The sequence below is a fragment of the Hypanus sabinus genome (genome assembly GCF_030144855.1).
Source record: "Hypanus sabinus isolate sHypSab1 chromosome Y unlocalized genomic scaffold, sHypSab1.hap1 SUPER_Y_unloc_11, whole genome shotgun sequence".
NCBI classification, from domain to species: Eukaryota; Metazoa; Chordata; class Chondrichthyes; order Myliobatiformes; family Dasyatidae; genus Hypanus; species Hypanus sabinus.
In genome coordinates, this window is record NW_026779012.1 from 134,957 (window position 1) to 147,189 (window position 12,233).

At 43.5% G+C, this 12,233-nt stretch overlaps 1 protein-coding gene across 10 annotated transcripts in view; it reads right to left on the bottom strand.

Moving 5' to 3' along the window:
• Positions 1-12,233, bottom strand: part of LOC132386011 (ataxin-7-like protein 3) — a 138,569-nt gene that overhangs the window by 110,588 nt on the left and 15,748 nt on the right. For all 10 annotated transcript variants that reach the window (XR_009509393.1, XM_059958272.1, XM_059958274.1 and 7 more), the window contains one exon: positions 8,776-8,947. Coding sequence is in view for 9 of the 10 variants with exons in the window: in XM_059958272.1 (XP_059814255.1) it covers positions 8,776-8,947 (172 nt within the window). In the remaining variant the exon portion in view is untranslated. The remainder of the gene's footprint in view (positions 1-8,775; positions 8,948-12,233) is intronic.

The following is a 12,233-nucleotide window of genomic DNA, read 5'->3' on the forward strand; positions in this document are numbered from 1 at the left end:
TTGGGCATGTTTGCCCACCTTGTTGTTGATTTGATCAATCTTGACCTCCAACTGTTTGAAAGCGGTTTTGAATTCCTTTAAAATTTCGTCTCGGAGCTGACCGAGCGCAGCCAGGGTCTCGTCTGAGACAGCCGGAACTTCCTTTCTCCCGGATTTAGAGCTCTTGCTAGACATTGTAAGTTAGATGTGTTCACAGGCAAGTAAGAGGTACCGAAAAAGTTCCCGACTAAGGTTTAAAAAATGGAGACATTTAGTGCAAAGATAGCGACAGTAACGGAACAAAAGTTTGGAGCAGCTAAGCAATCGCCATCTTACCGGAAGTCCCCGCCCCCTCCTTTTTGAGATTCGCAAGATCGCTATTAATTCAGGTCTGGGACCCAGGAAATGAGAGAGAATCCTCAAGGTTTGGAATGTGTCCTGGCCTCAGCAAGACAAAGCCATGGATAACGGCCATTGTCTCTTGGAGACGGAATTATGTATTGAGTACTGTTCTATTCATTGAAACCCCTCAGGGGACAACCAGAGTGGTCTGAGATATCTGAGACCCCGTGAGTGAGGATAAAAGAGGGTCTGGGGGAACAACCCCTTCAGACACACCAGGAGAAATGTTAGAAATCCCGTGACAGCGTTTTATAGCGACAGCCAGTGGGGCTCATGTGCGTCCTTTTCCTTTGCCTAGGAATTGGCGGCCTCACCACGGAAGAACGGCTTAGCTAAAGAAGAGGCCACACCAACGAAATTTCAAAGGATCAACATCATAAAAAGGAAAAGCTGGCAAGTTTCTAAAATCTCTCTCTTGACTCCAACCGAAGGATGCAGCCCGAATGAACTGAGTGACTTTTATATTTCCATCGGACAATACATTATCCCCTAGACAACGATAGAGCTTATTTCTTATTGATTATTATTATACCCGCACTTTTAGATTTAGTATTGATGACGTATATTATCTGTATATTTGCATTGATATTATTTTTGTGTATCTTTACTAATAAATACTGTTAAAGATAGTACCATCAGACTTCAACGGACCTCTCTATCTTTGCTGGTAAGTGACCCAGTTACGGGGTTCGTAATACTGATGATCAGTAAAAAATCTCCTTCCTTCGTCATCCAAAAAGATTATCAGTGTTGCTGGGTAGCTCAATATAAATTTATAACCCTTTTCCCAGAAGATTTTTTTCACTGAATTAAATTCTTTCTGCCTCTTCAAAAGGTCGTAACTTATATCAGGATAAAAAAGAACTCTTTTCCCTTCTATCATCAATGGCCCTTTCTCTTTCTGGCACCTTGAGCAGCTGCCTTCAAGATCTTTTCTTTATCTTAATATCTTAAACATTTTATCAAGATTGATCATGGATTTTGATCTTGCTGGAGCTTTGGTCTTCAAGCTTATGAGCCCTTTCAATTTCAATTAACCGACTTCCCTCTTCCATTTCCAAGATTTCCGGGATCCATTTTTCAAAGAATTTTATTGAATCTTCTCCCTCTATACCTTTTTTAAGACCAACAATCTTAATATTGTTTCGTCTGCTGAAATTTTCGAGCACATCTACTTTTTCCAACAATCGTTTTCTTTCTGATGTCAAGGCAAGGATATTATCTTCCATCTTGTTCATTCTTTCAGTGTTGTCTCCCATTTTTTCTTCTAACTTTTTAACTTTCTTGTTCATCTTCTTTTGTTTTTCCACCACCTTATCAATAATCTTCATTCTCAGTTATTTCTAATATCTGTTTTTATTACTTTTAATTCAAGCATTATTTGTATCAGGACTTTTCTTATGACTCCAGAAAGTTTTCCACCTGTAATTTTTTCCTGTTTTTCTTGTTCTTCATCTTATTTCTTCATCTGTGTTTTCCAGAGAGCCTGATTCTACTTCTGACTCACTTTCATTTTCACTTCCAGTCACAGTTGGAACTTGTAGTTTTGTTTGCACCTGTTTGTGCTTACTCGTTTCTTCACGCATGCGCAGTTCCCGCTGTTTCTTCTTAGAGAGCATTGATATTGCCATAGCCTCCTCCCCTGCACCATCGGAGGCAACATGTACTTCGCCGGGAAGAGATCCAACTTGAGTACCAGGCTCCGGCAAAACGGCTGGGCCTTCTTCCCCGCCGACTCGCGCTGTCTTCAAAGTAGTAATTCTCTTCTGTTTCTGTTTAGGAGGCATATCTAAAGATAGTCCTGAATTGCTTATAAGTAGTTTCTAGAAGGTATTTATTAACTCTTCTTCACTTAAACTTTGTTTTATTGTTTTTTACGGGAGAGTTGGATTTTCACGTCTCGATCCTACGTCCCAACAAACTTAATCTTGAAATTATTTGTTCTCTCTGGGCCTAACATCAATTAAATTGTCCTTCAGTCTCATCTGTAACAAAGGAAACAATTCTAGCACAACCTCAAATCTACAATTTATCAATCCTGGCAAATTCCTCGTAAGTCTTCTCTCCACTGTATTGATTATATAATATGGTTAACAGACCTAAATGCATTACTCAAGTTATTAATGTGTTGTATTAAGTACCTCGCTGTTTTTATATTTGGTGTTAAATAATCTGCAACTTAATTGACAATCCCATGCCTTCTTGAATTTCCCCAAATCCTTTATTGGACTGCAATCCATTTGCTATTTTCTTTCCAATTTACATGACCACCTAAAGCTTTCTGCAGAATAATAACTTTAATTGGACCTAATTTTATCTGGAACCCTCTTTATTTTTTGTTCTATTTTAAGTCTAAATTATTTACTTAATGAATATTTTCTAGTAAAAATAACAATAAAGGGACAAGGGGCAAATACAGAAAAGTATTTTTATCCCTGACAAAATTATTCATATATTTTGATCAATCAATCATTTGAAATAGCATAAAATAGAGTTTGTCAAAATGACAATGAAAAAAGCTTGGGACAATTAACCTATACAAATACTCAAAGGTTTTGTATTGATATTTGAACTAAAGCAGGTGTAGAATCCTAAATTTCACCACACAGAGAACAGTGATTATCCATAGAACCATAGAACACTACAGCATGGTAGAGGCCCTTCAGTCCTCCATGTTGTGCTAACCCATATAATCCTTAAAAAAAGTACTAAACCCAAACTACCCCATAACCCTCCATTTTTCTTTCATCCATGTGCCTATCCAAGAGACTCTTAAATACCCCTAATGTTTTAGCCCCCACCATCATCCCTGGCAAGTCATTCCAGGCACTCACAACCCTCTGTGTAAAAAAACTTACCCCTGATGTCTCCCCTAAACTTCCCTCCCTTAATTTTGTACATGTGCCCTCTGGTGTTTGCTTTTGGTGCCCTGGGAAACAGGCACTGACTATTCACCCTATCTATGCCGCTCATAATCTTGTAGACCTCAACCAAGTCCTCTCTCATTCTTCTACGCTCCAAAGAGAAAAGTCCCAGCTCTGCTAACCTTGCTTCATATGACTTGTTCTCCAATCTAGGCAAAATCCTGGTAAATCTCCTCTGCACCCTCTCCATAGCTTCCACATCCTTCCTATAATGAGGTGACCAGAATTGAACACAATACTCTAAGTGCGGTCTCACCAGAGATTTGTAGATTTGCAACATGACCTCTCTACTCTTGAACTCAATCCCCCTGTTAATGAAGCCTAGCAAACCATAGGCCTTCTTAACTACCCTATCAATCTGCGCAGCGACCTTGAGGCATGTATGGATTTGCACTCCAAGGGCCCTTTGTCATTCCACACAGCAGAAGCGGCCTTTCAGACCTGGTGTTACTTTAATTTTCTAATCTAATTTGATACACAATTTTCGATTGGGGCACATGGATAACAGAGCGACTATCTACCATCGCCAGACACTACTACAATACAGAGAGCGTCCAAAAACAAACCTTCACAAAGATCTGCTGGCTGAATTACGCGACGTCGGCTTGCTGAGGGGAACGGGCTTACATTCCTCGGACTTGCCCGATGTTGGGAGCCGGAGATGGAGACGTCAAAAGCGATGTGCGAGGAAGCAGAAGCGAGGCAAGCGGGTAGGGGTCCGTGCCAGGCTCAAAGCAAACCCTAGCCGGCCAGCTCTCCCGTCCATTCTGCTCTCCAATGTCCGCTCCCTGGACAATAAAATGGACTCCATCCGACTCCAACGTAATACTCGGCAGGAGTACAGAGTTTGCTCCACATATGTCTTCACAGAGACATGGCTCACTGATGGGATTTCGGACTCTGCCATCCAGCTAGACGAGCTAACTTTGTTTCGCTCGGACAGAGATGCAGCTCTCTCCGGTAAGGTCCACGGTGCGGTGTCTGTGTTTACATCAACACGGAATGGTGTAGGAACTCTGTGCTGGTTTTCAGACACTGCTCATCGCTAGTGGAGTTTGTGGCAGTTCGATGCAGTCCATTTTATTTGCCACGGGAATTCACCTTTGTCCTTATATTCGGTGTGTACATTCCCCCCAGCGCTAATACTAAGGAGGCACTCTGTGAACTGTACGGGGCCATTAGCGAACTGCAGAACGCACACCCTGATGGTCTGTTTATTGTCACCGGTGATTTTAACCACACGAACCTTAAGTCAGTGCTCTCCAAATTCCATCAGTATGTGGACTTTGCAACGAGGGGGGAGAACGTGTTGGACCTGGTTTACACAAACATTCCCGACATGTACCGGGCAGAGCCTCAGACCACATCTCTGTTATGCTAATCCCAGCATACAGACCGCTCGCCAGGCACTCCAGACCAGTTCAGAAGCAGGTGAAAACCTGGCCAGCAGGAGCCATCTCTGCTCTTCAAGACTGCTTTGAGCTCACTGACTGGCACATGTTCAGGGAGGCTGCAACCGATGGCGATTCTACCAACTTAGAGGAGTACACAGCATCAGTGACCAGCTACATCAGCAAGTGCATTGATGATGTTACTCTGTCCAAGACCATCACTATACGTGCCAACCAGGAGCCATGGATGACCACGGAGGTGCGTGTGCTGCTGAGGTCCCGCGACTCCGCCTTCAGAGCAGACAACAAGTCAGCCCTAACAACAGCAAGGGGCAAACTGTCACGAGCCATCAGAGGAGCAAAGCATGCACATGCCCAGTGAATCCACAGCCACTTCCAGGACAGCGGCGACATGTGGCGCATGTGGAAGGGCATCCAGGACATCACCAATTACAGGACAACATCACCTGACTGTGCAGGTGATGCCTCCATCCCAGATGCTCTGAATAACTTCTACGCCCGGTTTGAGGAGGAAAATGACGTGGGGTGAGGAAGTCTACCCCTCCTACAAATGACCAGGTGCTGTGTCTCTCCATGGCCGACATGAGAAGAACCCTGTGCAGGGTCAACCTACGGAAGGCTGCTAGACCAGACAACATCCCTGGTAGAGTGCTCAGAGGGTGTGCAGACCAGCTAGCAGATGTTCTCACTGACATCTTCAACATCTCCCTGAGCAGCGCCACCGTTCCAACGTGCTTCAAGGCCGCCACAATCGTCCCTGTGCCGAAGAAGTCTTCAGTGTCCTGCCTAAATGACTACTGTCCCGTTGCACTCACATTCAATATCATGAAGTGTTTCGAGAGGCTCGTCACGAGGCATATCAAGACCCTGCTGCCCCCTCACTGGATCCCCTGCAGTTTGCGTACCGTCCCAACCGCTCAACAGATGACCATCACCCTCCACCTGGCCCTAACCCACCTGGACAAAAAAGACACATACGTTCGGATGCTGTTCATAGACTTCAGTTCAGCATTCAACACAATCATCCCTCAGAAACTGACTGGAAAGCTGAGCCTATTGGGCCTGAACACCTCCCTCTGCAACTGGATCCTAGACTTCCTGACTGGGAGACCTCAGTCAGTCTGGATCGGGAGCAGCATCTCCAACACCATCACACTGAGCACGGGGGCTCCCCAGGGCTGTGTGCTCAGTCCACTGCTGTTCACTCTGCTGACCCATGACTGTGCTGCAACACACAGCTCGAACCACACCATCAAGTTCGCCGATGACACGACAGGGTGGGTCTCTTCAGCAAGAACGTCGAGTCAGCTTACAGAGAGGAGGTAGAGTGGCTAACGGACTGGTGCAGAGCCAACAATCTGTCTCTGAATGTGAACAAAAGAGATGGTTGTTGATCTCGGGAGGGCACAGAGCGACCACTCCCTGCTGAACATCGACGGCTCCTCGGTAGAGATCGTAAAGAGCACCAGATTTCTTGGTGTTCGCCTGGCGGAGAATCTCACCTGGTCCCTCAACACCAGCACCATAGCAAAGAAAGCCCAGCAGCATCTCTACTTTTTGCGAAGGCTGAGAAAAGTCCATCTCCCACCCCTCATCCTCATCACATTCTACAGGGGTTGTATTGAGAGCATCCTGAGCAGCTGCATCGCTGCCTGGTTCAGAAATTGCACCGTCTCGGATCGCAAGACCCTGGCAGAGGATAGTGAGGTTAGCTGAGAAGATCATCGGGGTCTCTCTTCCCACCATCACGGACATTTACACTACACACTGCATCCACAAAGGAAACAGAATTATGAAGGACCCCACACACCCCTCATACAAACTCTTCTCCCTCCTGCCGGCTGGGAAAAGGCTCCGAAGCATTCGGGCTCTCACGACCAGACTATGTAACAGTTTCTTCCCCCAAGCTATCAGACTCCTCAATACCCAAAGCCAGGACTGACACCTTGCCCTATTGTCCTGTTTATTATTTATTGTAATGCCGGTACTGTTTTAGTGCACTTTATGCAGTCCTGTGTAGGTCTGTAGTCTAGTAAAGCTTTCTCTGTTTTTTTTTGTTATACAGTTCAGTCTAGTTTTTGGACCGTGTCATGTAAACCATGGTCCTGAAAAACGTTGTCTCATTTTTACTATGCACTGTACCAGCAGTTATAGTCGAAATGACAATAAAAGTTGACTTGACTTGACTGAAGTAACTGACCATTAATCCTGTACTCAGTCTTCTGGTTTGTCCTTCAAAAATGCATCACCTCACACTTGTCCAGATTGAACTCCATCTGCCATTTTTCTGCCCAACTCTACAGCCTGTCTATATCCTCTTGTAACCTTCGACCTCATACAGCTCCATCTACAACTCCTCCAATCTACTTGTCATCCGCAAACTTACTCACCCATCCTTCCACTTCTACATCCAGGTCATTTATAAAAATCACAAATAGCAGGGGTCCCAGGACAGATCCCTGCGGCACTCCATTAGTCACCAACCTCTAGGCAGAATACTTTCCTTCCACAACTACCCTCTGCTTTCTTCCCTTAATCCAATTTTCTATCCAAACAGCCAAGGTTCCACTTATCCCATGCCTCAAGACTTTCTGGATGAGTCTCTCATGAGGGACCTTGTCAAATGCTTTGCTAAAGTCCATGTAGACCAAATCCACTGCCCTACCCTCATCAATTTTTTTTGTTACCTCTTCAAAAAACTTAATCAGGCTCGATCTTCCCTTCACAAAGCCATATTGACTATACATGAGTAGACTATTCTTGTACAAATCTGCCTTAAAAGACAGACTCAGGAACAGAACTCGCATGTAACCTGGGGACTGTCTGTAGTTCAATTATAATTTATAGAAGAAGCTGAAGTAAACATTAGTTATATCATATAAATTTTCCCGATTACATACAGGTAGTCCCTGAGTTACAAACATCTGACTTAACAGATAACTCGTACTTACAAACCGAGGAAGGAGAACGGGGTCTGCCATCTTAAGTTGGATTACGATGCCATCCACCATTTTAAGTCATTGCTGTTAACGCTGTGTTGAGTGTTTAACTTTGTAGTTGGCTTAAAATTTTCTTAGTAAGATTCACCCTGACCCCGCACCCCTCCCCGTTCTGGTCGGCTGGTGGCGCAGTGAGATCAGCACTGGGACCACTCCCGTGCCGGGTTGATGTTGATCCAGTGACTCCCGTACCATCTGTGCCGGGTTGATGTCGAGTGCGCAACTCAACCCCGTAAAAAAAACACTGCTGCCTCCAGTTTAAATTCCCTTGCAAAATATTGTGAGGTTCAAATACCCAAACCCAGCACAGCCCCCACTTGTCCCATTTAACCTTTCTAGGTGCACTGGACTTTAGCACCCAGGGAATTCAATGCGGTGGTCCTTAGGACACAGCGGACTTCGGGAGCCGGCGGAGGTCACTCACAGCGTTTCTGTTCCATTGATGGGAAGCGATTGCAATTGAAAAAAAAGTGGAACTAATAAAGCATTTGAAAAGAGGTGAAACGCCATCAGTCACTGGAAAAGTGTTATGCTACAGTTGGTCAACAATCAGAACAATTTTAAAGATAAAGGATAAAGTGAGAATAATGGAGCATGTGAAAGGCCCTGCCCCGATGAAAGCTACAATTATTACTAAGCAATGCAGAGTGGCTTAATTATTGAAATATATACATTTCTTAAGTGTTTTATATGCAGAGAAAGGTAAAATATATACTGTATACTACGAAAAATATTTGACTAATTGATGCTAAATAATACCGGACATACTTGTTCTGACTTACATACAAATCTGACTTAAAGATGGACTCAGGAACGGAACTTGTACATAACCTGGGGACTGTCTGTAGTTCAATTACAATTTATAGAAGAAGCTAAAGTAAACATTAGTTATATCATATAAATTTTCCCGATTACAATGCTTTGGAGTTCTGGAAACTAGTATAATACTTGTAGTCAGTAAAATTAACCAAGAATAAGTAAACTAAAACATGGGCAGGTTTACATTTCAGAGTATAATTTCCTTTCTGAAACATCACCCAAAATCAAGAGAAAGCTGACCTTCTGTTTGCAATCCGGCTGCTGTTGCGACCCATTCCCAAACACTTTTCCAGATGAGGAGCAAAACGGGAGGCAGCGATACTACGACTGCAGTTTGGGCATTCACATTCTTTATTCTTCCACTGGTTATAGACTTGGCCAAAGACGTCCAAACCTGGCTGGTCCACAATTTCTTAAACACACAATCAAAATTTATTGATTGGCAGACCATCCACTATTTCCCTATGTTTCTTTAAATATTATATGATTTGATTCTTATCTGTACGAGTGAACTATACCTACACAATAAAATCTGCATTCTCAAAGAAACTGTGAAAGAACACAACTGATAGAAATTAGAAATGAATCTTGGAATGGTCCAAGCTTATTGGGAAGATTGCTCATACTATGCAGTATTAATCTTGGGTTTAAAAAGAAGTGTGCTTAATTTTTTTAGGACTAACGCTGGCAGATCTATGTATTATTATGTCCAGAATTTGCCAGGAGTTTCACCACAATGATACCAAGTGTTGGTTCTGAATGTGACAAGTTCTGTCCACCAGTTTTCTTCCATAAACAAAGGTTGTTTTATTGGTTCCAGAATGATAAATTCAGTGTTTTCAAAAGATATAGCATGCTTGATAGATTTTAGCACAAAAAAAATCATCTAGTATAACAATATCGAAAATATTATCGTTTTAAATATGTTCTAAATTTTATGCCGACCATGTATCCCCTGACAACAGGAAAATGCTATTTATTAACATAGGCCTAGTTTTATTCAAGGATTAAGTGGAAAATTGATTGAGTGATGGATAATTATTTATGTTTGGTCATTTTGTTCAGGTAAGCCAAAAGATTCAGGGAATGAGTATAATAAGACTTAAAGTAAGACCAATTCTCAGGGATAGTTCTGGCTCTGAAACCGTCCCTAAGAACTTAAAAAAAAACTAAGTCTGAGCCATGATCTTAATGGAGATCACCACATGGCATCATCTTGAAAATAATACATTCCTCCTTTAAACCAAAACTATAACTTCCACACAGTTACAAACTATAAATGGTCCTTACACCTAGCCGGGAAATCAGAGAAAGCAGGTTCTGCATATGTTGAAAACTGGAGCCAAAAATAAATTACCAAAGCCCTGAGATTTATGGAGACAAGATCCTGCTTTAAGACTGGGAAAGGGTGGAGGAGAAAAAAAATGGCCCCTTTATAGAAGTTAATGGGTGGGGAAAGCCTAATAGGTAACAGACAGAACCATGTGAAGTTGGAGAGAGTGGAATGATAGTCAGATGGAACTATGAGTATGGGGAGATGAGGGTGTTGAGATGGAAAAAGTGAACTTAGGGAGAGAGAATGAGAGGATTGGTGGGAGTGAGAATGAAACATATGGATCATAGATTATTTGAAACTGAAAAACATCAATGCTCATACTACTGACCTGTAGTCTTACCCGATGTGTAATATTTTTTCCTAATTTGTCACTGACCACACTATGGCAGTGAAGAAAGCTAGGGAAGACAGGTCAATGTGGGAACGGGAGTAGGAATGACATTATATGAGCAGAAAGCTCAAAATGCTGATACTCTGCAAAACAGTAGCCTAGCCTTCACCTTGTCAGTGTAGAAGATGTAACATCAGCAGCACTGAATGCACAGGTTTGAGGAGGTGCATTTGTTTCTTTGCTTCACATGGAGGGTCAGTTAAAGCTTTAAATGACAGTGACAAAGCAGATATATGAACAAGTGTTGCAGGGCAAGTGCCAAGGGATGGGAGGGGTGAGTGGGAAGGGATGACAAGATAAGGAAATTAGAGAGACTATGGTCTTTGTGCAAAGCAGAGAAGGGGGAAGGAGAATTGTGAATGGTGCTAGTAGAATCCCATTAACAGCGATGGGAATGGTAAAGGATAAGTACAGGATGTAAAAGGTAGTGGGGTGAAAGCCAAGCATCAAAAGAACTATCTCTGACTGGAAAGAAAAGATGTGAACGCAGAGATGAAGAAATAATTGAGAGAAATAAATCACAACCATATATAAGATGGGATGGGAGTTGAGCTATCTGTAGCTAACTTTTCCAGCATTCCAGCTCTTATACCCACCACTCTCCCTTAACCCAGATGGAATGGAGATAGAATTTTCATTGTTTTCACCTTTCACCAACTAGCCACTGTATCCAACTACTATCAGTGCTTTTCCAATATCTTCCCTGCTTTCTGCAAGTACCACTCTCCCTGATTCCCTGCTCCACTCTTTCCTTCCTTTTCTCCCCATCTCCTGACAAATTTCTCCAGAAACCACAGAAGATGCAAGATTTCACTTCCTCTTCCATCATCTCTACCTTGGCAAGAACCAATGTGATCTAGGAAGCTGTTTTGAAGTGCATCTGCCATCTGTCCATAATGGCTATTTCACCTTCCAGCTATATGTCATTTACACTCCCATTCCCATACCAATCTTTCTGTCCTCACTTATCACTTAATCACTGAAACCAGTGGTTGACAAGAGCAACTCCAATTTCACTCCTGTTCAAGAAGCCACACTTCCCTCATGTTCCCCTACCACCTTCAGTATTCCTTCCTTGTTCTTTCTCTCTTTATCCCTCCTGACACCAGCCTATCACTCCCACCTCTACACCATACATCTGGTTCTACTGGAGAATAAAGTTGCATCGTTTGCTGTGTGGCCAGAACTATGTGGCCACCCTTGTGTTTGCTATTTGCTATGTATCCAAATTATTATCCAGAATGAAATCCCTGTATTGTCTCTGTGCTATTGAACACATCAGTGCCTTGAGAATGTACCTAACAGTAAAAGTAAGCATGTAGAGATAACGGTGGTAGACGGGATGGATCATGGAGTGGTGTGATGGTATGGGGACCAGTCATGGCTGAGAAGGGGAACACGTGTTCCAGGGAGTAGACTAGTGCAAGGATGGGCTACGGAGTGGTGTGATGGTATGGGGACCAGTCAAGGCCGAGAAGGGGAACACGTGTTCCAGGGAGTAGAGTAGCGCAAGTATGGGCTATGGAGTGGTGTGATGGTATGGGGAGCAGTCATGGCCAAGAAGGGGAACACGGGTGTTCCAGGGAGTAGACTAGAGCAAGTATAGGCTATGGAGTGGTGTGATGGTATGAGGACCAGTCATGGCCGAGAAGGGGAACACATGTTCCAGGGAGTAGACTAGAGCAAGTATGGGCTATGGAGTGGTGTGATGATATGGGGACCAGTCATGGCCGAGAAGGGGAACACGGGTGTTCCAGGGAGTAGACTAGAGCAAGTATGGGCTATGGAATGGTGTGATGGTATGGGGACCAGTCATGGCTGAGAAGGGGAACACATGTTCCAGGGAGTAGACTAGAGCAAGTATGGGCTATGGAGTGGTGTGATGGTATGGGAACCAGTCATGGCCGGGAAGGGGAACACGTGTTCCAGGGAGAAGACTAGAGCAAGTATGGGCTACGGAGTGGTGTGATG